At 35.0% G+C, this 27,227-nt stretch overlaps 1 protein-coding gene across 1 annotated transcript in view; it reads left to right on the top strand.

Annotated features, from left to right (window-relative positions):
- The window catches only part of Erbb4 (erb-b2 receptor tyrosine kinase 4), a 689,271-nt gene extending 665,349 nt beyond the window's left edge, over positions 1 to 23,922 (top strand). The window contains exons 24-26 of the mRNA XM_033764601.1: positions 20,141 to 20,188; positions 20,960 to 21,257; positions 23,091 to 23,922. Coding sequence (XP_033620492.1) covers positions 20,141 to 20,188; positions 20,960 to 21,257; positions 23,091 to 23,536 — 792 coding nt within the window. The 3' untranslated portion in view covers positions 23,537 to 23,922. The remainder of the gene's footprint in view (positions 1 to 20,140; positions 20,189 to 20,959; positions 21,258 to 23,090) is intronic.
- The last annotated feature ends 3,305 nt before the right edge of the window (positions 23,923 to 27,227 follow it).

Raw genomic sequence — 27,227 nt, 5'->3', positions numbered from 1 at the left:
TTTTTTTTTTTTTTTTTTTTTTTTAGTCTAGCCACAATGTAACAATTTGAAAAATGGTCTCACTCTTTCTTATCTTCAAAGTCAGCTATGGGAGTCAACCTCATAAAATCAGAGAATAACTTTCTTCTTCTAACATTCATGAAAAAGAACAAGAGCTGAACAGAACTTTAACGATTACAAAGCAGTTTGGCTTATGTGACATTTTGTTATCATACCAGAGTCTTCATTATTTACATTCCAGATGTAGTAAATGACTTGGCAACTTGGCTGAAAGCCTGCTCGCTCAGGAACCAAACAGTGTCAGGTCTTGTGACTCCAATCAGAGTGACCTGTCTATGAAATACTGTTGCACCTAAAAGAGCTCCTTGTCATTGTTGGAACCTTTATATCGGTTCTGGATCTGTATCCTGTCACACTCTGTCCTACAACACTGAGACAACACATGCCGTCAAAACACTGGGTATGGAAGGAAAGTCTGGCAGATAAGAGCCTTTCAGAGACCTTTATGAAATTTTTCTACACTTGAGCAATTTTCAGCAGGCACAAAATGCCTCTTTGAACAATCAGAAGAGACATCTCCTTTTTTGTTAAATAATGTTAAAGAGGAAAATCAAAGCCAGGAAAAGAAACAAAGAGGAGGGAGGGAAAGCTACAGAAGCTGCATACATAGATTTAGAGTGTTAATGAGTGTTTATCTAAATCATTTAGATGGTTATCTGTTAGTATTATTGCCAGAAGATTCACAGCACCACTGGAAATTATGGAACACAGTCCATCAATAAGCCTATTCTTTACTGTACAAGACGAAGCAAGCACAATTGTCAATCCCTTCACTTTTACATAATGGAATTGGAACATTATCATTAACTTTCTATTCAGAATTTCAGAAGATTAGATTTATTTATTTATTTATTTATTTATTTATGTATTTCACAAATCTGTCTTTGTCTGCTGGAGCTCCCTGTTCAGGACAGCCTGCTACACTGATTGCTTTGGAAAAGGCTTGAGAGAAAGTTGTTCGATTTCATTTTCAATAAGGATTGATGGCATTTTGAGAGGTTCAGAATATCCTCTGATTACTCTAGGAAATGGAATGAGGAAGGTGGTTGTGAATAGTGGGGGGTGGGCTTGCTCATCAGCTTTCCATTGTGCACTTCCTGCACTTGAACATACTCTAATCACAAGCATCTTGTGTTTCGGTCCCTTTCCTCATTCACCTGCCCAAATGAAAAGTTCCCGTCTCAGTTCAGCACTCTGACATAGCAGAGTCCTCTGAAGACAGGCTAATTTGTGCTCTGTAGTTTTAACTCAGACGTTATAAATGAGTGGCTGAGGACCAGCCTTTCTCTACACTTTAGCAAAAGCTGAATCGAGACATGGATAGAACACCATGGGAAACATTCCAAAAACTATGACTCTCTCTTGCTGTAAAATATCTGCATTGTGATGAAATAAGTACTGCAAATCAGAGGGGGAAAGAAATTGGAAGTTTAATTCAAAACCAATTTGATTTGCTTTTCCCAGCAATAATCACAGACATTGTTTAGCAACATTCATACTTAATTGTTTTCCTTCCCTGGAAGAAAAATAAAACTTAAATTTCTTTGGCTATTGGAGAGGCCGAGATATATGTAATTCACATTTATTTGGAGCCTGGTACAGCTTCTTCTTAGTTAGAATCAGGTATCTTGGTTCTGTGGTTGAAAGACTAGACGACTAGATATTACTGGGTTGAAATGATTAAATTCATTCTTTTACTGTTAGTAGTGACATATATTTAGAAAAACAAACAGTTGCTCAATACTAATTATCACTTGTGCCAGGGACCATATTGTACTCTAGTATTCATTACTTTTTAATCTCATGAAAAATTGGAATTTAATGTTTATTATTCTTTTGCCACTTTTAACAAATATTTCACTATTTATTTTTACTATTCCTGTCTATCAGAAGAGTAGAATAAAGAAAAAGAATTAGTATTTTGAATATAAAGAGGCAGAGCTATTAGCTAAGATGAATGTCTAGATCTCAGAGTTAAGTCTTGATTTGGAAATCATTATGATTCCTCACCTAAAGCATATATTATGAGTCATTTGATAGTGGTTCCGGTAGAATGCAGAAATGGTGAAAATAGAACGCAAGTAACAGAAGAGTAAACACAGGAATCGCGAATCTCGGAAAAGTTCTCCATGTGAAGAAAGAAGACAAAAAGTGAGCTCGGCGGTGAGATGGGTCAGAAGTCTCCTAGAGTAATGAGCATGCGAGTACTCTGGCAGAGTGAACTAATGAAATCACAGAAGATAATAAGCAAGGGAAGCTATATAGAAAGTCCAGGAGGAGTATAGGTAAAGATGTTGGTATATTTCCCAAAACATTATTCTTAGGCAAGAAGAAATAATTTTGGTATAAGGAAATTTAAGAATGAAATGTTAGCCCGCATAACATAGGAGCTTCTCTGTCCCCAAGCAGTAGGTAAAATTCTATTAAACCTAAAATTCATAGATGGAATGAGATTCAAACATTCCTATTTTTTTTTCTTTCAATTCACTAGAAAGAAAGTTCTTACAGAGGCAATTTACTAAAGTGACTTCTGTTTCAGTTTATTTAGTTTAATTTAATATACTATGGGATTTGGGATCTAACCTGCATTTAAATCTGAGCTCCAATAGTTAGTGACTGCTTCTGTAAAATTGTCCACTAACCAGTCAGTGTATTCTGTCCCAAAATATTGATTAAAATAATGTTTAACATTGGTGTGTATAAGAATTCAGTGTAACCATAAGACACCTCAAGATAACAACCCAGTAACTATTAGCTCCCCTCTCTGCCGAGGTTCCGGTCTCCTCCCTACACTTCCTTGATTCTTACTTCTTTGATTTGCACAACTCGGCCCTTTTCTACCTTTGTGTAATAACAAAAATAATTCAAATTAAGCATTTTGGAATTAGGTAGATTTGATGAAAACAAAACTGGTGGACTAGATTGAAGGGTCACTTTATGGAAAGTTAGTCTTTTCTGCCTCTTTTTTGTTGTTGTTTTTTTTTTCTTGCCCCTGGTTGCCTTTGTCAGCTGTGTCCTCCCAGAGCCAAAGTTTCTTCTCTGTCTTATGTAGAATAATTTTCCTTCTCATCGGAAGCCCTGGCACTCATCTCTCAGATGACTCAACTGTTCAAACACTCAACCAGGGTTTTTAAACATTTTTTTTTAAGGAAAAAGTTAATTGTTTTTCAAGAGATATTTTAGTCTAATTGTAATGACAAGTACTATCACATTTCTATTGTATTACAGTTGACATAAGATTCAAACCCTCATCAAGATTTATTCAGAATCCATCCTGGAAAAATAAAGTATCAAGAAATTAGGCAGAAAAAAAGAACTAGAGAAAGGGAATCAATGAAGTGAAAGAAGAAAAGGCTGTCTTCAAAGAAACAAATTTTGCTTTCAAATTCATAAGGATATTTTCCTGATGTGGAAGAAGAACCATATGGTTCATAAAGTGCAGTAGATCACAGCAAGGAAAAAACTTAAAAACTACGGTGATTCATTGATGTTCATGGTAAAAGCTGTTGGGAGAAATCCAGACACAGCTGAGTAATCTGAGCAACATGAATGAACATGGACAATCTAAGTCCTCAAAGGAACATAGACAATAACCACAAGGACAAGGTGCTATGGTATAATCAGTTCACATGAACCTCAAGGAGGAAATAGTTGATTGAATTTTGAAGGGCGTTGATCTGGAAATTGACAGTATGTTAACTGGCTTTAGTGACTGGGTGGAGTCATGGAATGAACATTTTGCACCAGAAAGAATGTCCCAAGAAGCCTCCACATGTGCAGGTCGGTTATACGGAACATTTTTAATCATAGGAAGGTACACTAGGGACAGATCTAGTATTTTTGTGAAATCAAATTCCTCCAGATTGAGGACAGGGATGGAACCTCTTTAAGAAAAATCTTGCACAAATAAAAGCCTTAATATTGGAAACTTTATAAAATCATAAAAACATATGAACCTACAACTTGAGGGCTTTACCAAGCCTTGAGAGAGGACTGTAATTAAAAGGCCTGAAGCTTAAGCTTCTTTTCTTCAAGGTGAATCTATACCTTGGGTAGCATAGATTAGAAAACATACAGAACGAAGGGCTTCTGGAAATTAATGTGCTCCTGGCCTCACATAGCATGTTAGTGAAAGCTTCCTTTGGAACTTTTGATATTTACAACCTCAAGATGGGTAGGATAGACCGTGGAAGTTTAATAACAAATAAACCTTTATTTATTATACTTCCTTCTTTTTCTGAAGGAAGATGGTCCAGCACATTTTAAAATTGTATTTGTGGGCTGATAAACATTTTATGGAGTTCACCTAACTGTATTCTTGGGTTGAGCTTACTACTTGTTTTTGCTTTGACCAGAATTTCCAAGCAGGAGAATATGAAGGTGTTTCAAAGCAAATAATTCACAGCCTAGACTTGTGTCAAACTCTCTCAGAAATATCATCTTCTCCTGCATAACTAACATTCCCATGTGTGGCAAAAGACTAGATAGGAACCCTTAAAATTGCTTCCAGGCTTTTGGTATTACTTCTAATTGCTTTCCCTTGAGCTTTTGGTCACCTTTCAAATGGAATTTCAGAGAATTTCCTAGCAATGATCAAATTGTTCTCCTCATTTATTGTTTGCCAAAGATATCTAAATATAAATTGCTTCACCAAAATGTGAGCTACTAGGTATCATTTTAATACTTATATGAGTAAGTTTGGGGGAAAATTTGACAAGATACTATTGTAACTTTATTTAAAGGACTTGCTATCCTAAATGATGATAGTGATGGGGTAGATACAGTTTATCGAAGGCCTTGTATATAAAACAAACGAAAAAGACATTATTAAATCCTAATAAGCTTGAGCCATCTCACATTTAAGACTTATGACAAGAAAGACATCTGTACTTTTCTTTGTCATTATATTCACGAGAACATGTTAGCATTATATTTTATCTAAACATATCTGTACCTTAGCTTAATCTTTCCTAATAAAAGATAAACAATAATTATGCTAAAACTATAAACAACAAAATGGCCTGAATAATATGTCATAGTCTTTTTTTAATAGCTGTCTAGTGCTGTTTTTTGGAGGGGTAGTCATTGATAGAAAAGCTAAGGAATAGAATATGTGAAAAATTCTATAATCTATTTTTTTTCTCAATTCCAAATCATTTAACAAATTACTTTAAGGTTACGGATTTAAGCACTTTTGTTTAACTTGCTTGCTTTCCTTCCAAGATATGGTTTTATGTTTTAAAAATGCTTCTGAGTCTCAATTTATTAAGGGGTGATACATAGGAATTCTCTTTCCACTGAGCAAAGTATGAGAGCTCGAACTTTTCCAATATAACTGTGTGCCTCTCTAATGTGTTGGCTTTATCTGAAAAGATCAGCAATCACAGGGAAGTAAAAACTCCTACTAAGAATGTCTTCACCACTGAGGACTTCTCCTTGGCCTGCTGGGAATGCCTCAGCATGAATTCTGAAATTTGTCTTTTTAGGAGGCTGTCTGGATGCATTCAAATGTTCAGTAGAAGTGATTCAAGAAAATCAAGGCCAAAATATATGCTTCAGAAATATGTATTTCTAACATTTGTGTTCCATTGATTCACTATTTTTTTTTCTAAACAAAACAAAAGCAATAAATCTTTTCTTTATCATCTCTACTATTAGGACATCGATCAATGGTCATTTGATATGCTCCTTTCTGTTATCAAATTGTGAGAAGAGTTTTACACTTCTTATTTTGACTTACTACTGCACTAGGAAAAGCATAGCATTTTTAACTGTCAAAGCAATATTTTACAATGGCTTTACATAATAAATTAATCCAGCTACATACAAATGAAATTTTTGAGTTATTTCTATTCATTTACAATGATACGGTCAGTCACTTTAATTTTTTTTTTTCTGTTTGTTTTGAGACAGAGTCTAGCCATGTAGTTCATGCTGGCCTTGAACCCATTATGTAGCTCAGCCTGGCCTGAAACTCAGTGATCCTCCTCCCACAGCCTCCTAAGTGGTGAAATTATAGGTGTGTGCACTGTTCCTGGCTTTTATCAGTCATTTTTGAGAAAAGTAGCCAGTGAAATTTGTGATGAAAAATAGTCTTTGCTATCACAAAAAAAGTCTAAATACTTTTATTCTTATTTTTGAGACATGCATACTTATTTGGCTTGAAGCATTTAATTTGTTTTGTGTAAGTGTTATTTGGAAACTGCCGTGTTCAGCAGTATCCCTTTGACTTTCTTGAGGAAAAACCCATATTACATATACTACATAATTAAATCAAAGTCTTTAAAATAAACATGAATTTATAAAACTCCAAACAAGTAAGATGATCCCTTTTTACAGAGGAAGACATTGGGCTTCAAAGAGTAGTCAGTGGTGACAGTGCAACGTCTGCGTGGCAGTACTTTTCTTAAATCCGCCACTCTTCCCCAGTGAGCAATGTCCCTTCCTATGATGTTAATCGAACATTTTATTGACTTATAACTTATCATCGGTACTATTCAACCACAGTCATCTTAAAAATAGTTTTTTCTTTTTATTCGGTACCTGGGATTGAACTCAGGACCTTGTGCTTGCGAGGCAGGCGGTGGAAACACTGAGCTAAATCTCCAGCTTAAAAATAGTTTTTCTAAATATGTAAACTATGCAACATAGTGTGGAATTATAAACAAGCGGTATGTACTATTACACATTATATATTATATTTTATATATATATTATATTATATATATTATATATCTTGCATTGGCATACAGTTTCTTCATCCTGAAGATCTGTTTTTCCTGTTTGTTTGTTCTGTTTTTGGTTTTTTTAAGTTAACAATTTATATTTTCCAGGGATAAAGCTGCAGGTTGAGTTTCCTTGGCCTGCAGAGCATTAGGAAATGCATAGATGTCTCAGGGGAGTGTTATACTAGTGACAGAATCCAGAAGTGTTTTGAAATATTGTTGTATTTGGAACTACTCACCATGTTTAAGGATAGAATTAAGATTTCAAGCAATGCCTTCAGAAATCTTAAGAGTTACAGACAGGAAAATTGAATATATCGGATGAGATATAATAGGTAACTGCATATAAGTCCAATTTCAATTGAGGACTCACTCTATCTGGAAAGTAAGGTGTATGTGAGGCAGGTGCAATGCCACTGAGCTGAATCTCCAACCCCTTGTGTATGCAATATATAACTGAGGAGTGCTAGAATCTTATGTTTTTTAAAATATATCTGATTAATTGGATGGAGTCCTGGAGATTCTACCAATAATGAGTTTGTGTTTCAAGCATCTTTCTATTTATCCATCCTTTGATACCATATATGCTACTAAACATTCATCATGACCATATTCTGGCACTGTGGTGTCAAAGATAATAGTAAATTAGAGGTTGTTCTCTTCTAAATAGATTCATAGTCTAAAAAAGAAGCCATACTAATAAAATAAACAAGTAGGGTACTATTGATAATTAACATGCGACAGATAATTAGTTCTTGGTGATATTTGTTGAATTGGGGGTGAGAGGGAAATGGCCCATGATGGGTAGTACTGGTGTTTATTTGAATGGCATTTTATGTGGAGAGAGTGGAGAGAAGTTGGAAGAATTGTCAAGGATTATAGTTTCCAAAAGCTTTCGGTGAATCGAGAAATAGAAGCTGTATTTATTTTGAAAGCAGTAGGAACTCTTGCTGATTTGTAAAAAAGAGCAATTGTGAATATTAGATTGGAGTCAAGGAATAGGCTGAAATCAAGGAGACTGATGAGAAGGTTATTACACTACTCTAGTCAAAAATGGCTTCAGAATTAAGATAAACACGAATGCCTGTTTTCTCTGCAAAATCCTGGTTCGCTCCTATTTCCTTGCATAAATACAAATAGCATTTATTTTACCCTCAGATTATTAAATTCAAGTCATAATTTGTATGACAGTTTACTCACAAAACGATGAAAAGGATAGAGAGAACCGCTGGTATATGGAATTATTGGGGCATTTAAGAGTAGATGTTGCGGGCCGGGGATTTAGCTCCTTGGTTCTGCTTCCTGCCTCGCAAGTGTAAGGTCCTGAGTTTGATCCCTGGTACCCCCCAAAAAAAATTAAGAAAAAAGAAAGAGTAGATGTTGGAAGTTTAGATACGAAGAATGGGACAGAGATAATATTAATATATTTTACTTGCATAGATGGATAAGTTATAGTTAACATTCACCAAACTAGATAGGACAAGTGAATTATATTTAATGTAGAGAAAGGAGGTCTTTGCAGTTTTGTAAACGTGACTTTGACACACCCTAGATGATTCCAGTGGAGGTTCCAGGCCATCAATCAATTCTATGGGTAAGGAATTGGTGTTCAATAGATCAGTATTACCTCATGTAGGTCCACCATGGTCCACTACCATAATTTGACAAAATTCTCCAAATTAAGTTCTCAAACTAAAATAGATCCCCTCTATCCTAGCTAAAGCCAGGTCCTGAAGAGTATAGAAATAAGTGAAATAAATAAGACACACATGTGTAAGTACCGAATAGTTTCTCTGGTGTGAAAAACTAGAAGCATAAACAAGATCCAAATTGTATAACTGATAAGGTGAAATAGGAAGAAAAGGGCTAGGGGAAAGGAAAAAAGGAACAAGAAAAAATATGAGAAAAATAATGAAAGCAAAGTCTTTGTAAACTGGAGGATGGAGGTAGAGAATGGAGAGCAGGGGTATGGGGAAAAAATGAGAACCAAGATCTGTTATGTAAGGGTACAAGATCCCAATGATGAATGTAACTGTACTGTAAACCTAAAATGTACCAATAAACTGAAAAAAAAAAAGATATGGTTTTTCTATAAAATGGAATACTACTCAGCCATAAAGAAAGAGAAATTAGACTCATTCATAGGAAAATGGATACATTTTGAGGATATACTCCTAAGTGAAATAAATAAGTCACACATGTATAAATACTGAATAGTTTCTCTGGTGTGAAAAACTATGATTGTACATGAGACCCTAATGGTATAATTGACAATGTTAAATAGGAAGAAAAGGGCTAATTGTGTAGGGGAAGTGGGAAGGGTAGGGGAAAGGAAATGAGGAAAATGAAAAAAATGGAAATAAAGTATTTGTAAATAGGGAAGGAGGAGGTGGTGAAGGGAGGGCAGGGGTAAGAGGTAAAATGAGAACCCAAACCTGTCATGTAAAGGTACAAGATCCCAATGATGAATGTAACTGTACTGCATACCTAAAATGCACCAATAAACTCAATGAGAAAAAAAGTACCAGTAAACTCAATAAGATAAAATAAAAAAAAAAGAGGAAGGCAATGTTTGGAGTGTGAGATGCTGACTCAGAATTGTATTGTCTAGTGGAAAATAGAGCCATCTTTACTATAGAATCTGGCTGATGAAACATATGAGTCTGGGGGTCTGTTAGGGAGGAGTAAAATCAGGGACCTGAAATTTGGACCTCAAACTTGGTGAGGAAACACTGAAGACAGACTTCTGCTGTAGCGTTTTACCTGGGCTTAGTTTTACAGTCTGACTTGGGCACGTGTGATATAAAGATATCCTGCAGATTTTTTTCTATCGGTTTTCTAATTAAACTTTTTAACTTTTGCTTGTACTGAGTAGCTGCGTGATCTTGGGTGAAGTCACTTGGCATAATCTGTTACATCGCCTGATAATAGTGTGATCCGGTTATCTCTGACCTCCATGTCAGATTTAAATCCAGTCTTCAGTTTCAGTTCTATTTTCTGTTTTCATACCTTCTTTTAATTATTTTTTTTAAGTTAAATGTTAACTTTTAAAAGAACATTACTATCACCAGGATCCTGACTGATCTAGGTTGACTTTGACAGCAAACATTATAAATGGAAATCTTTTGGGTCATTTTCTTTTTTACTGTCAGGAAACTCCGAAGTAGCAGAGTGGTTCACAAATAAATGCAGGGATGTTTCGTATATATTTCTTCTTCTTTTTTATATGCAGCAAAATCAAATTTGGGGCTTTTCAAAAATGGTAAAAGCTGCTTAAACCATGGTTAACAAGTAGCTCTTGGGGAATGAATTTTCTCCTGAGGTGCTGCCTTCTATCTGATATTCATTTTGGCACAGATCAGCTGTAAATACCAGGCTGTTTCTATGAAATGTAACTGGTGTTTGCTCTGGGCTGATGGGACAGCTCTGTGCTGTTTGCTCTGTCAGTAGCTGTGTGCGAGCGCCCACAGTACATTATTCAGAGCAGCGCACATGAACCAGCTGTCCTAATTCCAGGTGGACTGAGAGAAATCTTTTTACTCTTAGCGACAGCTGTGCACCTGATAGCTTAAAGAGCAGTAGTCCAATGAATGAGCCATTGTTACAAATTCACTCTTTATCTGGTAAACAGATTGCATAAACTAGCATAACTGAAGATATTTTCAACCTGGCCCAGCTTGAAATGATGCAAACACTGAAAGGAAGGCTTTATTTGCATTATGTTAAACTGTTTGCTTGTTGCCAACACTGTTATTTAAAACAGTGAAGAAAATCTACACCCCAAAATTAGGTTTGTCAAATTTCCAGTTTTAGTTCTATACCCCACTACAGAAACTGAGCCCTTTATATTTTACTTATTCATCCATTGATTTTCTACACACTATCATTGTTATTTTGCCTATAAAAACAGACCCTCTTGGGCTTGGAGTGTTGTTAAAAAGAAAGTTAGTTATTTCACTCTTGCCTTTTTATTTGCCAGTAAATAAAATAGCTCTTAAATAATCAAAAATATGTTAAGTGGAACTCAGGTACATGATGTTTTAATGAACAAGATTGGTGATAAACAATATTCACATGTGAAAAAAGGTAAAAACAAAGAAAGGACAAACCAAATAAGGTAACAGTCTACAAAAGAGAAATAAATTAAATAGAACTGATTAAATTAGCTTCTTACTGTGTTATAAACTGTTAGTTTTCTCAGTGTATTAATGAAAACAGAGATACTCGTGAACACACATGTACGCACAAACACTTGGCCTAAAATTGTTTTATGTAAGCCTTTACCAACAATAAAAAAAGAAAACATATTGTATCCACACCCTGGCATTATATTTCAATTTCTAAAGGAATAGCATTCAAAATCAGAATGCTTGTAATCTCCCCTGCCCAATCTTAGTTGCCTCCTGGTTACTTATTATTAAAGCTATATTTCTAATCTTTAGATATTATCAAGTTATGTGGCACATGTAGAAATAAACACCATGAAAGTCAGTAAATCAACTTATAATATGTATGTATTAGTTTTAATAGCTGCCCTTTATAGCTGCAAGATTTAAGTAATATATCCCCTCTGTAAGGAAGTCGTACTGTTTTGTAAATAATGTCATTTTAAAAGACTATGTTTAATTGATCTATTCATGGACAACTTTTACCTTCAGTATTTCATATTACATAGATATTCTTTTATCTAATAAACATATAGTCTCTTAAATAAGAAAAATTGATATTTGTCCTCAAATTAAATCTCTATTAAAATCATTTTGAATATATAATGTATATTTCATCTTAGAACAAATGTGATTTTAGAATATTTAGGGTAGATAATTTTAGCTATATTAAGGAAAAAATATCTTCCTGTTTTTAGAGTTAAACACACTGAAGGCCTAAGAGATTAAGGAATTTGTTAAATGATACATGATCTAGTAAAAAATACCCAAAAACTCAATATTAGGAGTAGAAAGACATTTCAATTGCAACCATTGCTTCAAATTTGTGGCATTTTTGCCTTCAAATCCTGCCCACCTCAATGCAGTGGTCCCGTGCTAAAAAGTTTTCATCAAATTCTCTACATAAGGAATGACAAACACCCGAGCAACAACAACTTCTGGATTCATTTAAAGAGTCAAGCTACTCAAATATATGGACATAATGGCTTGATGACTACATTTCTGCTCTTTAAAATATTTCAACAGAACTTGGTGTTCTTAAAAAAATATGCTTTTAAAAATTAAGAAAAAATGGCATACCCTCTTTACTGAAAAGGACTATGGGGGAGTTTCTGAGAAAAGTGCTGGAAGATTTTCTTTAGCATTGAAAAATGTCGCCTCCTCAAAATGTACTCTGGAAAAAGACAGAAAAAGAAGGAAAAGGAGGAAGTGAAGGAAAGTTGGAGGAAGGGAGGGATGAAGAGAGAAAAGAAGGAAGATCAGTAACTTTAAAGAAGTTGTATTCAGCGCCCTTCACATTTGAAAAGCTCTATTTTTATCATTGTCCTCTTCAATTCTTTTTTCTCCATCCCCTTTCCCTCCCTACTTACCATTTATTTATCTTCTATTTTGTTCTCCCCCCATCTATCTCTGCCTCTACACACACACACACACACAGACACACACACACTGGTATACAGGGGCAGCGGTTAAAAAAATTGGGATATATGATGTACACGTACCAACTTCCCTGGATAAATGTGATCAGTATGTACTGCAAGTGTGTACTAATGAAAAATTTTAGAAGTTTATTTAGTTCACAATTTTGGAGAGTAAAAGTACAAACCATGTGAACAAAGTTTTGTGAAGCCCTACTTGATATGTCACATCATCATGGCAGATGGCACCATGTCAGTAGAAATATGATATTACGTGGCCAGACAGGAAGCAAGAGCAAGTGCAGAGGCAGGGCTTGCTGTTTGTGTATCAACCCTCTTACTAGAATAAGCTCAGGAGTCCCAGGAAAATTTTGTTGATCCTTTTCGAGGGCAGCTTCCTCAATGAGCACAGGATGTGGCAACAGGCTCCACCTTCTTAAAGACTCTTCAACCTCTAAACCCCACACTGAAGCCCAAGCCTCCACAGGAACCCTTCCCTGACACACTCAAGGCCCCAACCCAGCCACAGCACCAAGCACAGCAAACGCAGCACTGGCACTGTGTGATAACGAATCTTAACAAAACTCTTACATCTTATCTTGAATAAAGCTAAGGAGTGTTGGCACTAATATAAAATTGTTTCTTTATGCCCTTTTTATTGACTGTGCTAATAACATCCTTTGATTACATCATGTAATTCTCAGAGGAGTGAGTTAAAACAAAAGGCAAAAAGTCAGAAATTTTCAGTTTCACTTTATTGACTCATCTAGCAATGAATTTTAAAGGGAAATGTCCTCTTTTTCTTTCGATTTCTGAAAAGGGTAAGGAACTACTGCCTGTAGATACAATAGTTTACTTACCCCTAGCCAAGCAGGAAAAGGAATTTATTGACTAAATATTGTACTATAAATAATAAATCTATAAGCAAGAGTGCTGTCATGGAAAATCTTTGTGATCTTCCGTTACTTAACTTTCTACTTTAGCGTCTGATTTTGCTCTCTCTCTCTCTCTCTCTCTCTCTATCTATCTATATATATATTGTATATTGATATATAAAATATACTGAACAGATGAGACCTGGAGGAAAGATCAAAGTTTCTAGGATTAGAAATGTGAAATTAGAAATATTATATATTATACATAATGCAATATAGTTTCACAGCAACAAGAAAAGACTTAGGGAAGAATGAAGTATATATATATATATATATATATATATTATATGTTTATGAAATATATGTATGTATATATGAACAATTAACTTTTAGTATTCTAGTTACTTTTCTTTCCAGTTTAAATTCTTGTAACTAGGGCTGGGGATTTAGCTCAGCGGTTCGGTGGCCTGCCTTGCAAGCGCAAGGACCCGAGTTCAATCCCCAGTACCAAAAACAAACAAATAAATTCTTGTAACTAATTTAAATGCAAATCATGTAGGGAGGGTCAATATCATAAACACCAGTATTTCATTTTATTTATTTATTTTTAATTAATTTCATCGGTACATTTAATGTATACAATATAATGACCTTCATTGTTGGAAATTTGTACCTTTACATAATCAATCTTAATTCTTATTTTTCCCTATTTCCCTGCCCTCCTTTCATCCCTCCCTCCCTCAAAATATATAAAGAATTTGTTTCCATTATTTTTCATTTTCTCATTTATTTCCATTCCCTTCTTTCCTTTCCCCTACCCCTCCTTTTTCCCCTTTTATCACCTCAATGTGCATCCCATTAGCTATAAATGTCTTCAATTTCTCATTTTTATGGCTGAGTAGTACTCCATTTTATTTAAAGAAGTATTTTCTTATCCAGTCTCCCGCTGATGGGCAGTTGGGCTGCTTCCAAGTTATAGCTATTACAAATTGCACTGCTATGAACATAGGTGCACATATATCACTATGGTATGATTCTTTTAATCCTTTAGGGAAGATGCCCAGTATTTTAGACCTAAGGTCAGTAATTTAAAATGCCTTCTTGAGATGCATTCTTCATTAAACCTAGAAAAAGAAGTCATGATAAATTACCTGAAAGAAGAGTTGAAGCAGAGTTCAGGGGAAGAGAGAGGGAAGGTAAATATGAGGAAAAAAAAAAAACAAATGTTAAAATCAAGTTCTTTGTTAGGCATGATGTAAAGGTATGAGAGCAATGGCTTCTGAGTCAGATGTCAATAGATTTGTGAACACAGGCAGATCCTTTAACTTCCCTCAACCTTAGTTTCTTCAGCTGTAAAATGGGAATTCTAATTTTTAGTAATAACATTACCCTGCAAAGTTGTGTGAGTAAAGTAAGATCTAACACAGTTAAAGCCATTCCGTAGGCACATGACATACATTCCTTCCCATTTCTGTTTCTCAATTTCCCTACAAGTAATTCTATATTCATTTATGAAGATAATAGATACTGTAAGAAAGTAGACTTTGAGAATCATTTAGGAAGAGCAGTTACTGGTGTTTATAAAAGACACCATTTCATTATACTTTGTTAACTCTGCATTGATTCTCATTCATACTTATTGATATCATTCATAGCTTCCTTTTATTAAAGATCCTTTATTAACTGAAGAGATGAGACCTGGAGGAAAGAGCAAAGTTTCTAGGATTAGAAATGTGAAATGTGGCTAAAGAATGAGAGCCTCAATCAATGTTCTTTCAAATATGTCTCTGTGCAGAATAATTTCCTCAGAAACAGAAGAGATAATCAAAGCAAGTGTATAACTGAGTAAATTAATGAATAAGTGATCCCTACATAGAATAAAGATATACATAAGGTAGATATTTATATCAGTTAATGAAATCTCATAGGCTCCCCCCTGCTTTATTAGTTTGAGGTCCTTATGGGAACACTTGTTTTTTCTCTTGTGGTTGCACTTTGCAAAATGAATATTCTAAATCCAGATATCTCAAAGCACTGGAATGTGAATTCATTTATGAGAAAGATGCAGTTATAACAATGCATCAGTGATTTCACATAGTGCAAAAAACTTTTGTCCAAGCAGTTATCTGACCTCAGAAAATATGGCAATGTCTTTCAGAATGCTAGGCATATATGTACCTGAGGGTAAAAAGGTTGAGTACTCTTAGTAGTTATTAGGTAGAAAATAAACTATAATCCTGTAGTAATTATTTAGAGTAACAACTACCCAAGGGTTAAAAAAACTCATTAAACACATATTTAATTTAGATAGATATTAGTCCTTTAGACAAGTACAATTTTTGTTTCCTAAGAAGATATATTTGTGTGATAATTTAAAAAACTATCTCAGAGCACAATCTGTCAAAAATTTATCTGAGACATCATTAAAAATACAAATATACCATACCTGGAATGAGACAAACATTCAAATATTTATCATTCAACTCTAAAGTGAATATTGGGGCACAATATATTTTAAAGTGCCCTCATCACCGTTTGTGCTCAACTTTTCTAAAACCTCTGGCATTTGCTTTCAAGTAAACCATATAATGTCCCAGTGATATGGCCGCAAAATTAAACTCTACTCTGTTCATCACCCTTACAAATCCCCCACCAGGAGCAAGCTCCGTATCACCTGCCAGTTCATAACCCACCTCTTTCTGTCTCTGTCCTGCTGACAGCAAATCCCCTTGCCAGCTAACTGAACACATGCACCCAGGGCTGCTTCAGAAAGATCCACAAAGCTGGGCTTTGATGGACAGCGGAGAGTGGCACAATGGAAAAACAAAAGCCTTTTAACTGAGAGCCTTGCTTTGTTCTGCTCGGAACTTTAAGGTCACTCGAGCTCATTTTGGCCGTGGTGAGGATCTTAATTTTTACTCAGCCAATTTACTTGCAGCTGTCATTCTTCCCAGTATTAAAAGTTGAGCTCCTCAAGTGTAGGGCATTGAGGGAGAGAGGAATGAGATGAGCTTGTTGTGAGCTAAAAACAGCAAAAACAAGTAAAATCTGGCTTGGCTCTGAAGTACAAAAAGTTATTTTCAAAGCCTATAAATTATGACATAGTGATTAACATGTAATTTAAATATATTTAAACAACAATTATATCACATTTCCAGCCCAGCTAATTGGCCTCACAGATGTTCCCTTGGAGCAGCGTTGCCCTTCCAGGGGGAAATGAATGAGGTGCTTTTTATCATGGAAAACAGATAAAAAAAAGTAAACTGAAAAAAAGAATGGAAATAGAGACATAAAAAGCAGACAGTAACCCTAAAAACAATGAATGCTAAGGGGTTTTGCTCAGCGTTTTTTCCGTTTTAATGTTGAAAAGAACGGAACGCATGAAGATGCTCTATTACTGTGAAGCTATTTGGCAGTGTGTCCACCAACAGAGTTGGCAGGTTGCTGACTGAAAGCCTTGTCAAAGCAGGGACAGTGGATGCATTTTGCTTCGTGTCTTGGAGCAGACTGCCAGAGGACCAGATATTTTTAACACAACGCCTTTACAATTCAAGGCATTCTATCCCAGATAATGAAGATATGTAATAAGCTGTTTCCAGATAAAGACCGACTTATGAGTTATTCCTTTGATCATTGATCTCTGAAGTTTTATAAAATACAAAGTGTGCAATCAGTGCTAGGTCCTTAGCTCTAATTCAAGTTGAACATTACCAAGTACAGGAACTCTTGCAAGGTAAGAGATCAAAGGAACACTAGTAATTACTAATATTTTGGAACACCTTGCCTTCTGAGGTGTCATCATAATTTTGAAATAAATTCACTCCAGCCTCATTCTACTCTTGTTTTTTTTTCTTTCTAATGCTAACAGGTAATATCTGCCAGTACAGTATAAATACCAAAAGGCCAAAGTCCATGTTTCTTCTAGTATGTCATGTTATCTGTAGTATGTCATTATACCTGTAGCATCTACCACAATGACTGTCCTTTTAATGTTGAGATGTAATAAATCTTTAGCTACTTGTGAGTTGGAGGTTCTATAATGCTGGTAAGGCCAGAGTTTGTAATATGATAAAGAACTATCCAATAAGCAATTGTCATATTTTGAACCAACTCTCTAGTATTTTATAAACCATTGCACTCCATTTTAAAATTTCCTCTTTCGAATTTTATGAACAAGTATATTTGATTTTGTTTCTTCTAAAAGAGCAAAATAAGCTAGTAAATGATTAGAGAACAGGTAAGCATTTAAAAATGTCTCTTTGATAATCAGCTTTGACATCTCGATTGACTTTAAAAGTCTGTTTAGCTGATGCAAATACTTTAGTGTTATATATCTTCATTTACATAGTAGTGCAGAACTTACAAAGTTTTCATTACTTTGTTATCCTAAGAATAAATTAGAAAGAAGAGATGAAAATGAATGTCTGAGGTATCTCACAAATGACAAAATTCACACTACAGTAAGTTGTAATTGAGACTGGAGCCCTAGACTTTTTTTTTCTTATTAGCCCATGTGTGCAGTACATAATATTTACACTCCTTGTGTGGAGTTGGATCCTGTAAATAACACATCTTAATTCCTTTCTTTTAACCTCTTTTCTTCCTCTCCTTCTCCCTCCCTCCCTCCATTTTCCCCTTCCTGCCTGAGAAACATTTATTTCCCTACTTCTTATTATCCATCTTTTGTTTTGCTCTTTATATTTTTAATTTCTCATATAAGAGAACAATGATATTTAAGCTTGCATTTTTTATTTATTTTATTTTAAATTATGGTCTTGGGGTGCATCCATTTTTCTGTGAATGACTCAGGTTTATCTTTATGGTAGAGTAGTACTCCATTATGTGTAAACATTACATTTTCTTTATTCATTTATTTGTTCATGGACATACAACCTGCTTCCAAAATTTAGGTATTATGAATGTGGCTGCTATAAACATGGATAAGCATATAGCACTGAATACGATGTCTTTAACTCTTTTGGGACAATCTGCATATTGTGCAATAACAACTACTATGCATTCCATATTAAATAGATTTCTAGAAACAACCTATGTGCTCATCAATGGATGGATGGATAAAGAAAATGAGATACATATGCAAAGGTCATAAGAAAGATAAAATCCTGTCTCTGGAAACAAAAAAGATGGAAATGGAGATCACTGTTTAGTGAAATAAGCCAGGAAAATAAAAACAAAACAAGTGCTATGTGATCTCACTCCTAAGTGAATCCTAAAGAATTGATCTCAAAGAAGTTGAAGGTAGAATGGTGATTGTTGAGGTGGTTATAGAGATGGCCACAAAGCGTAAGAGTGATAGGAAAGGTCACCAATAGGTACTAAGTGACAGTTTCATAGGAGCAAGAATTTCTGGTGTGCTCTTGGACAGTGGGGTAAATGTAAATAGCAATAATGTTCTGTACATTTCAAAAAGAAATAAGTTTGGATATTTTCAATATAAATGATGAATATCTGAGGATAAATATGCTTAACCTGATTTCAATATTACACAATGTGTACATGTATCAAAACGTCACAGTACCATTTAACATGTATTATTTTTATATATAAATTTAGAAATAAATTATTTAGAAAAACCTTCAAAAATCTGTATATCTTACCATGACAAAATTTTCAACACATTGTTAGTTGTATTGTTAAGAAGAAAATAGGTGCATACATTTTTAGGTTGTCAGGGCCGTGGGGGAAATTAAAATATAAACTCATGCTTGGGGTTCTGGAGTTATCCTTTCGTTCAGCGGACTAAGTTCATTATGGGAAAATGTATTGTTCTTTTGTTACTGATTTATATGAGATAGTTCATCTCCATGTAACCATATTCTTCATAGATTATTTTATGACTCTATAAATTGTATGAACATTGACCTAAGAAAATGTTTTCCATATTTCATGTAGGCATCTTGGATGTTTATTTTAGTCATCTCTGTTTACTTAAAGTTGGAAGGTAGAGAATGCAAGCTTTGTAAACAACTAATTTTGCCTGCATTATTCATTATCCAGAGTATGTGTAAAAGTGCTTGCCACATAGACATTAGATTCTCAAGAAATGTATTTAATATAAATGAGTGAAGTATATGTGTGTATAATTTTATATTTAGAAATAGTATTCATACAACTCATTTTTTTACCCTTAGGAATGTTGTCCTTAACAATTCATCATACTTTATATCTACTTTCCTTTAGACCAATGGATAGACTATTAAACTATAAAAATGTAGATGTCCTTCCTTTTCCAAATTGAAATCTAGTTCTGACTGATTCTTAAAAGGAATGTAAAGCATGTTTCCAGAAAAGGAATTGATTTTTCAAATTTTCTCCTGTTTCTACTTTAAAAAGTAAGACTGAAGTTAGAATATTATGTACTGTACTTTTTAAAAAAATATATGGATTGGCTAAGAAGTTGACCCTTTGCTGAAGTGGTAAAAAATTAACAATAGCAAAAATTGTTCAGGCAAATTGAAATCCACTTCTAACTCCTAGATGCATTCTTTTTCTTCTAAGAGGAAAGGCAGTGCTATGGTATGAAACCATTTAACATGTAAAGAAAGAACGGTCCCTCATTTACCTCTATAGTTATTCATAGTTTTTTCCTTTTTTCTAGGGTTAACCAGAATATTTACTGTCATTTGTTTTTTAATCCATTGAAAAGTTTTGCTTACTCAATATAATTTTCCTCTTCAGAGATTTAATTCCGCATTTAATATATTTGCTTGTAGTTAGAATGCATACATTTTACTGTGTAGGAAAATTCACTGTTGTGCACATTTTCTCCCTTGGTTCATACAACTCACCTGCCTTTTCTTTTTCTTTTCTTTTTAAATTTTTTCATTCATGTTGCCTCTTATTATATCCATCATGCCATTTTTCTTTTCTATTAGAGCGAAATTGGACACAGCCCTCCTCCTGCCTACACCCCCATGTCAGGAGTAAGTATTTCACAATCAACCTTCATCTTGTAGATTTTTGGTCTTTGCTTACCATGTTTCTTCTGTCTTGTCTCCTCATAAGTTCTACATTTTACTTTTGCCAACAGTGAGTTAAGAATTTGCTGCAGGTTGGGTAGCTGCCTTTGTAGATGTCTTTTATCTCAGTGGATAATCCAAAGCTGAGAAATCGTGCAAGAGTGGCTTTCAATTTTTATCTGAAGGATTTGCCTGGGCTCATAAATTATGCTTTGGAGTGAGGAGGTTATCTTTACTTCAAATATTATAGGCCATGATAAAAACTCAAAATCTCACTAATGATTCTGCAGTTAGGTACTGGAGGCTCAAGTCATAGAAACTACAGAATAGAAGTCCATAAGGAAATAGCACCATGCATCATGTGTCAGTGCACTTCCACTCTTAATGCCATTTATCATGAAAACTTACTTGGAATTTTATATACAAAATAGATCATTGTGGGAAAAGAATATAAAATACTTTTTACTAGATCATATTTTACTTAGTTAACGAAAAATTTAAAACATGTATTTAGGTTGTTTTATGTTCCAAAAATATAATTTTAAATGTTTCTAATCTAACTCAATTTCATTAGCCAGTAGGAAAAAAAAAATCAATAAATACAGTACTATGATTTTTTTTTCTCGGAAAGGCAAAATGTAATATCTTTTTAATTAATAGCTAAGGAATATGGCTTCAGGAATACTGTTATTCCTAACAAGAACTTCTTTCCAAATATGTTTCCGCTATTCACAGAACCAGTTTGTATACCGAGACGGGGGATTCGCTGCGGAACAAGGCCTGCCCATGCCATACAGAGCCACGACCAGCACCATCCCAGAAGCTCCAGTTGCTCAAGGTGCTGCCGCTGAGATTTTTGATGACTCCTGCTGTAATGGCACCTTACGCAAGCCAGTGGCACCCCATGCCCAAGAGGACAGCAGCACCCAGAGGTACAGCGCTGACCCCACAGTGTTTGTCCCTGAACGGAGTCCAAGAGGAGAACTGGATGAAGAAGGCTACATGACTCCTATGCGAGACAAACCCAAACAAGGTACAAGCCAGATGTTCAGAAATGTTCACTGCAGGGGCGGAGTAGAGAATGGCAGTTACAAAGCTGGGCAGGGTGGTCCACACCTGTAATCTCATCTAATTAGAAGGCTAGAGCAAAAGGATCAAGAGTTCTATGCCAGCCTTAGCAACTTTGCGTGACCACATCTAGAAAACAAAATAGGTGATATAAGAGTGGGAATTGTCAGCATTGAGAAGAGGTAAAATAAGACTTCTAAGAGAAAAACAAATCAGTCCACATAGGCACACTGTATTCTCAGATTTTATCTCTGAAAACGGAGAACTAAATTCCTAGAGTTATTATGATCTAGACTTGTCCTTGGAGTATAGAATTTTAGGACAGACATACCTACATTTCAATTTGTTTCAGGAATCTGGTAAAAAAAATTATATTATGTCTCCCTTGTAAGTTCTTTTAGATTATTTTTAAAAAATCAAATTAAAATCTACTATTAACTATAAAATTTACCCTACTTCTGTAGCGACAGCAATAAAAAACAGAGTAGAGGAACAAAAAGATTATGTAATAGAAATTACGAACTTGAATTCTAGTATGAAGCAGGAAAAAGACTTGTCCCTTCTCCTTCATGATTATTCTGAAAACAAAATAATAGTGTCTTGTGAATTATTGAACTGTATAAAGGTAGAATATTAATGATTACCTTTGCGCTTACATACACAAAAAAATGCTACATGCTCAACTATATTCAGTTTATCTATAGTGAGGGAAAAATAACTCTGATGGGATTTCTCTGTCTGCACGTTGGGCTAAGAATAGGGTACAAAATTTATTTCAGAGTGGTAGTATTTGAAAAAATAATGGTGCCCTCTGAGTGCCCTGACACCAAAATGGGAATAGCACAGCTGTTCATGTATATAATGAAAAGGAGGACAAAGAGAGAGTCTAATATGTGTCTTCTTTGGTCTATGCTACAGACATGGAGATGGAATTAAATCTGAGATGAGCAGCACTGGTTACTAGCACTATTTTTTATCTCAGTCTAATACCTGTACACCCAATGTGTTTGTTAGATTGAACCATACAAAGTAGGCACTAATTTGTTCTAACTTACAAAGTAACTATTTATACAATTCAAACTAATGGTTTTCTCTTTTGTCATTATGACTGGACATTGAGAATAAATGTTATAATGATGCTTTATTGTTAAGCAAGTGCATATGTAACAGCATGCACCTCAACTACAGACCTACAAATTTTGATCAGATTTTTTCTACGAGTTGATTTTTTTCCCTTAGATGATGCTTTTCTTTTGTGTAAAAGCTTCCCGGGGAGTGTTTCAATAAAATCCCTGTTACCAGTGGTACAAGCCTTCAAGGCAAGTCAAATAGATTAGAAACACTATTCTTTATTCAGTTTTCTTGCTAGAGGAGTAAGCCATATACCCTTGGATTTTTCAAAAGTCTTTGTAAAAGTTCAGATTCATGTGCATGGAAAGGATATTTAACCCTGGTAGTCTTAATTTCTAATATAAATTACTGACTTGAAAAACAAAAAGCATTTACACAACTGACCCCTTGTAGGGCCAACAGATGTGATAAGAAGAAAAGAACAGCAATCAAGAGAATGAGAATTCAGATCTTGACCTTGTCTGTGTCTTGTTTTATCATCAATATTCTTGGCCCACTTGCCAATTAATCATGCGGCAGTGATAGTCTACAAGGCATTTTTGCTGAGAATTCATGAAAACAAATCTGGGCCTTTCTAGTTCTAGACAAACCAACCATTGCATATACCCTCCGTCTGATTACCATTTTTCCAAAAGTAGATGATGTCTGATTATTTTTACTCCTTCAGAATACCTGAATCCTGTGGAGGAGAACCCTTTTGTGTCTCGGAGAAAAAATGGAGACCTTCAAGCTTTGGATAATCCCGAGTATCACAATGCTTCCAGTGGTCCACCCAAGGCAGAGGATGAGTACGTGAATGAGCCACTGTACCTCAACACCTTTGCCAATGCCTTGGGGAATGCTGAGTATCTGAAGAACAACGTACTGTCTGTGCCAGAGAAGGCCAAAAAAGCATTTGACAACCCTGACTACTGGAACCACAGCCTGCCACCTCGGAGCACCCTCCAGCACCCAGACTACCTGCAGGAGTACAGCACAAAATATTTTTATAAACAGAATGGGCGGATCCGGCCTATTGTGGCAGAGAATCCTGAATACCTCTCTGAGTTCTCACTGAAGCCAGGCACTGTGCTGCCTCCTCCACCCTACAGACACCGGAATACTGTGGTGTAAACTCAGCAGTAGTTCGAGGTGGAAAGACACACCCACTCCATTTCCCCGCCCCCTCTCTTTCTCTGGTGATCTTCCTTCTGCCCCCAAGGCCAGTAGTTTTGACACTTCCTAGTGGAAGACATAGACTTGCAATGATAATTGTGTGCTTATCTAACTTGAACATTAGAAGGAAGGACAGAAAGAGAAAGACAGGAGGAACCGCACTGTTTCTCCATTTCTCTGTATGGGTTGCTCAGGAGACTGGAACAGCTAGAGAGGGACCAGAAAATACCAGATAATACTGCCTACTGTCAAATAGTTTTCAGCCAACCAATCTACCTTTGTCCCTTTCTTCCTTGCTTTCTTCCTCCCTTAGTTCTTTCCTACTTCCTTTTTTCCTTCTTTCCTTCCCGGCTTCCTTTCTGGCTTTCTTCCTTCCTGCTATCCTTCTGTCCTGCCTTCCTACCTTCCTGGCTTCCTGCCTTCCTGCCTTTGCTTACTTTTAAATACAGATGGATGAAATACCCATGTTATTTGTTCTTACCTGTAGTCATTGATGTATACATATTCAGTGTCCCTGGAAATCTTAAGTTTCTATTAGAACAAAAAAATAACCATTTCAATAAGGTGATAGTGACCGATTTTGAGAATCTCATTTCTTTCTCCTACGTTTTCTATCCTGGCAAGTAAAAATGGCTAACCAAGCTTTTATAATTTTTAAATCACCATCAAATTTATATCTTGTGATTATTTTTGGAAGGCTTTTTGCTGTTTAATTTTTGTTTTGCTTTGGCATATTCTTTTATATTAAATTTTCCTCTATTTTTGGCTTTTATTTCTAATTGTGAAGATATTTACATCAAAGCTTCTTGACACAATTTAAATTTCAAAAATTAATATAATGAAGAAGCCACCATTTTAGAGAGAGTCTTTAAAATTAGAAGGGAAGGCCAAGATTCTAGTCAAATGCAGCATCAAGTCTTTCATGTTCACACTATTGAATACATGGTCCCCTAATCTTTTATGTTCTTTAATATTTTCTTCCTTTCAGTAAATGACAGTAGTTGATGGGCAGTTGGCAATTTTAAGAGTAGAAGGGAAACTAGGAGATAATTCTGTGTGGTTTAAGAACACTACTGACACTTTCAGGGGTGGTCAACTGGGGAAATCCACAATCTGAAAGAAATACACTGGATTGGGTATGTCTGCCTAGCAGGCACTCAGAAATATAGTTTGCACTTAAGCTATAATTTTATTTTTTTTCCTGGACTCCATTTTGGATTTTTAATGAAGCAATATAGAAGCAACCAGCAAATTAACTAATTTAAATACATTTTTTAAAGAATGAGATAAAGACAGACTGTGAAAATGACAGCCCAATTAGGACTTTGGAACAGTATCCAGGGATTACGGTGAGAGAACCAGCATGTTATCTACATGTGAGATCACATTTGCTACATAAAGAAATTTGTTCAGTTTCTATGCTTCATATGAAGAAACGCAAGTTAAGGATTGGCTTGAATTCTACGGAATTTCTAGTGTGAGACTTTATATTGAGTAGAAGGCAACTCTTCACATATAAATTGGTGTAATAAAAATAAAAAGAAACATTCACAGTTTATGGGTAGGTTCTTGAATCAGAATGTGTAAATATGAAAAACCATCTCATGCAATAATTTTATTATCCAAAAATAATCTTTTGATACCTTGTCATAAATCTATTTCTTCACATACTACATCATAGTTCCAGACCATCTTTATTCTGTTTTATTCTAAAAGAGTATCTTCTGAGTTAAGATTAGTGATAAGAATTGAGTCTCCAGAAAAACAGGGCCTCATGTTAGTAATTAGAAAAATTGAATACACACATCTCTCTTTTCCACAAAATTCTACTTCAAGTCATTTAAATTTTTGAAAGATGTTTTCTTTCTAATGTTAAAGCATTGGGAGCAAGTAATTATCAGTAACTTCAAGGGAACCAGTTGCAATAAAAAATATTAGTAACTAAGAGAGAGTTTAAAGTGAAAAAAAAGGAAATCTATGTTTATAACTAGTTTGAAAAACATAAATCTATCCACCAACCCAAACCCAAGTTATCTGACTGGTATTTATCTAGAGTCTACTAAAAACATTGTGTTAAAGGAAGAATAGCCAAATGAGTGCAATATCCATCCCTTACTTCAAAATTTTAGTCTAGGAGGCTTATTTAGAATAACATTTTAATTTCTCCATGAGTTCAAGAAATTAGATTCCATGGACTATTTTATGAGTAATTTTACAGTTTCAGGTTTGTAGTAAAACATATCCTGCAAACTATTTGAGAAATGAATTAAACATCTTTTAAATTATTGAAGTGGACAAATGAAATAGTTGCAATGTTGTCATCCAACCACAAACAATTCAGTAGAACATTATATCATTGGCTAGTTGGCCCATCCATCTTGCAATTTTACTTCTTTTAACTCAACACCATATGATGATCTTTGGCCAACAACCTTGGATGTAACAATTGGTCTGTTCCTGTGCTATGAGAAGTGCAACAAACTGAAAGAATGAATGAAGGAGGAGAGGAGTTTGTGAGATCTCTTCTGTAGAAGTTCATTCACTAACTTCCCAGGGATAAAGACTCAGAATGGAGACCACCACCTAATACACAACCTAATATCTTACAGCTCTCCCATTCATTTGGAGGAGTCTCTCTAGGAAAAGGAGACCTAATATCACTACTTATGAAGAATTGAATATAAGTCTCTCATTCTAGATTACATAAATCTGTCTCAAATTATCAGTGACCACACCTTTTTGGATACTCACATTTGACTTTGTCTTTTCACTTATAATATTCATATGGCTTCTACTGGTGTTAGAAATCAGAGTCACTTAATCTGGTGAAGGAAAAAAAATACTATTTTAACTATTGATGTAATAGACATATATGTAATGGATGTAGCCTTCTTCCTCTAAAAACAGGACTTCTACATCAGGTGATCTTCCTCTAAAGCTTAGAGATTAATGCAAGTATAATTTAAAATGTTCTAAAGTGCTTCTCAGTAGCCCTACTTGGTCATTCCGTTTTAATTATTTTTGTAGTATATTCTTGATTTCAGTTGTTTGAAATTTTCTCCTTTGTTTTAATTTTGTGCCCAGAAACACATTTGAGAATGTCTAAGAGAAAGAAAAAAATTTCCTTAGCTGGGCGTGGTGGCGCGTGCCTGTAATCCCAGCACTCAGGAGGCTGAGTGCAGGAGGATCGCTGTGAGTTCAAGACCAGCCTGGGCTACATAGTGAGTTCCAGGTCAGTCTCAACTACATAGTGAGACCCTGTCTCAAAAAACCAAAAAAAAAAAAAAAAAAAAAAAGTTGCCTTTGCTCTAGACAATAATTTTATTTTTATCCAGTAAAGTAAAATTTGAAAATGCCGGTTGAAGCTTGCAAAGTGCTTTGCAATATCAGAATGCAGACATCCATGGCATGGAAATATGCAGATTCTAGGATGTAAGCTTGAAAAACATAAACTCTTGGTTTTTTGAGTAGCCTTAGCAGCATAGAGTAGGGTAGGATTCTTTCTCCAGAGACATTCTTGAAATGGCATGACAAAGAATGCAAAATTTAAATTCCCTTAAAATGCACTAAAAACAAAAGACTTTCTTTAAAGTTCAGAAAGAAAGACTGAGTAACTCTGACTTGTGGGAGGAAATAGTGTTCTTCTAAG

This window comes from Fukomys damarensis, unplaced genomic scaffold (assembly GCF_012274545.1).
Source record: "Fukomys damarensis isolate Sample0158 unplaced genomic scaffold, DMR_v1.0_HiC HiC_scaffold_16, whole genome shotgun sequence".
Taxonomy (NCBI): domain Eukaryota; kingdom Metazoa; phylum Chordata; class Mammalia; order Rodentia; family Bathyergidae; genus Fukomys; species Fukomys damarensis.
The sequence above is the reverse complement of the archived record's forward strand: the minus strand, read 5'-3'. Positions and strand labels throughout refer to the sequence as shown.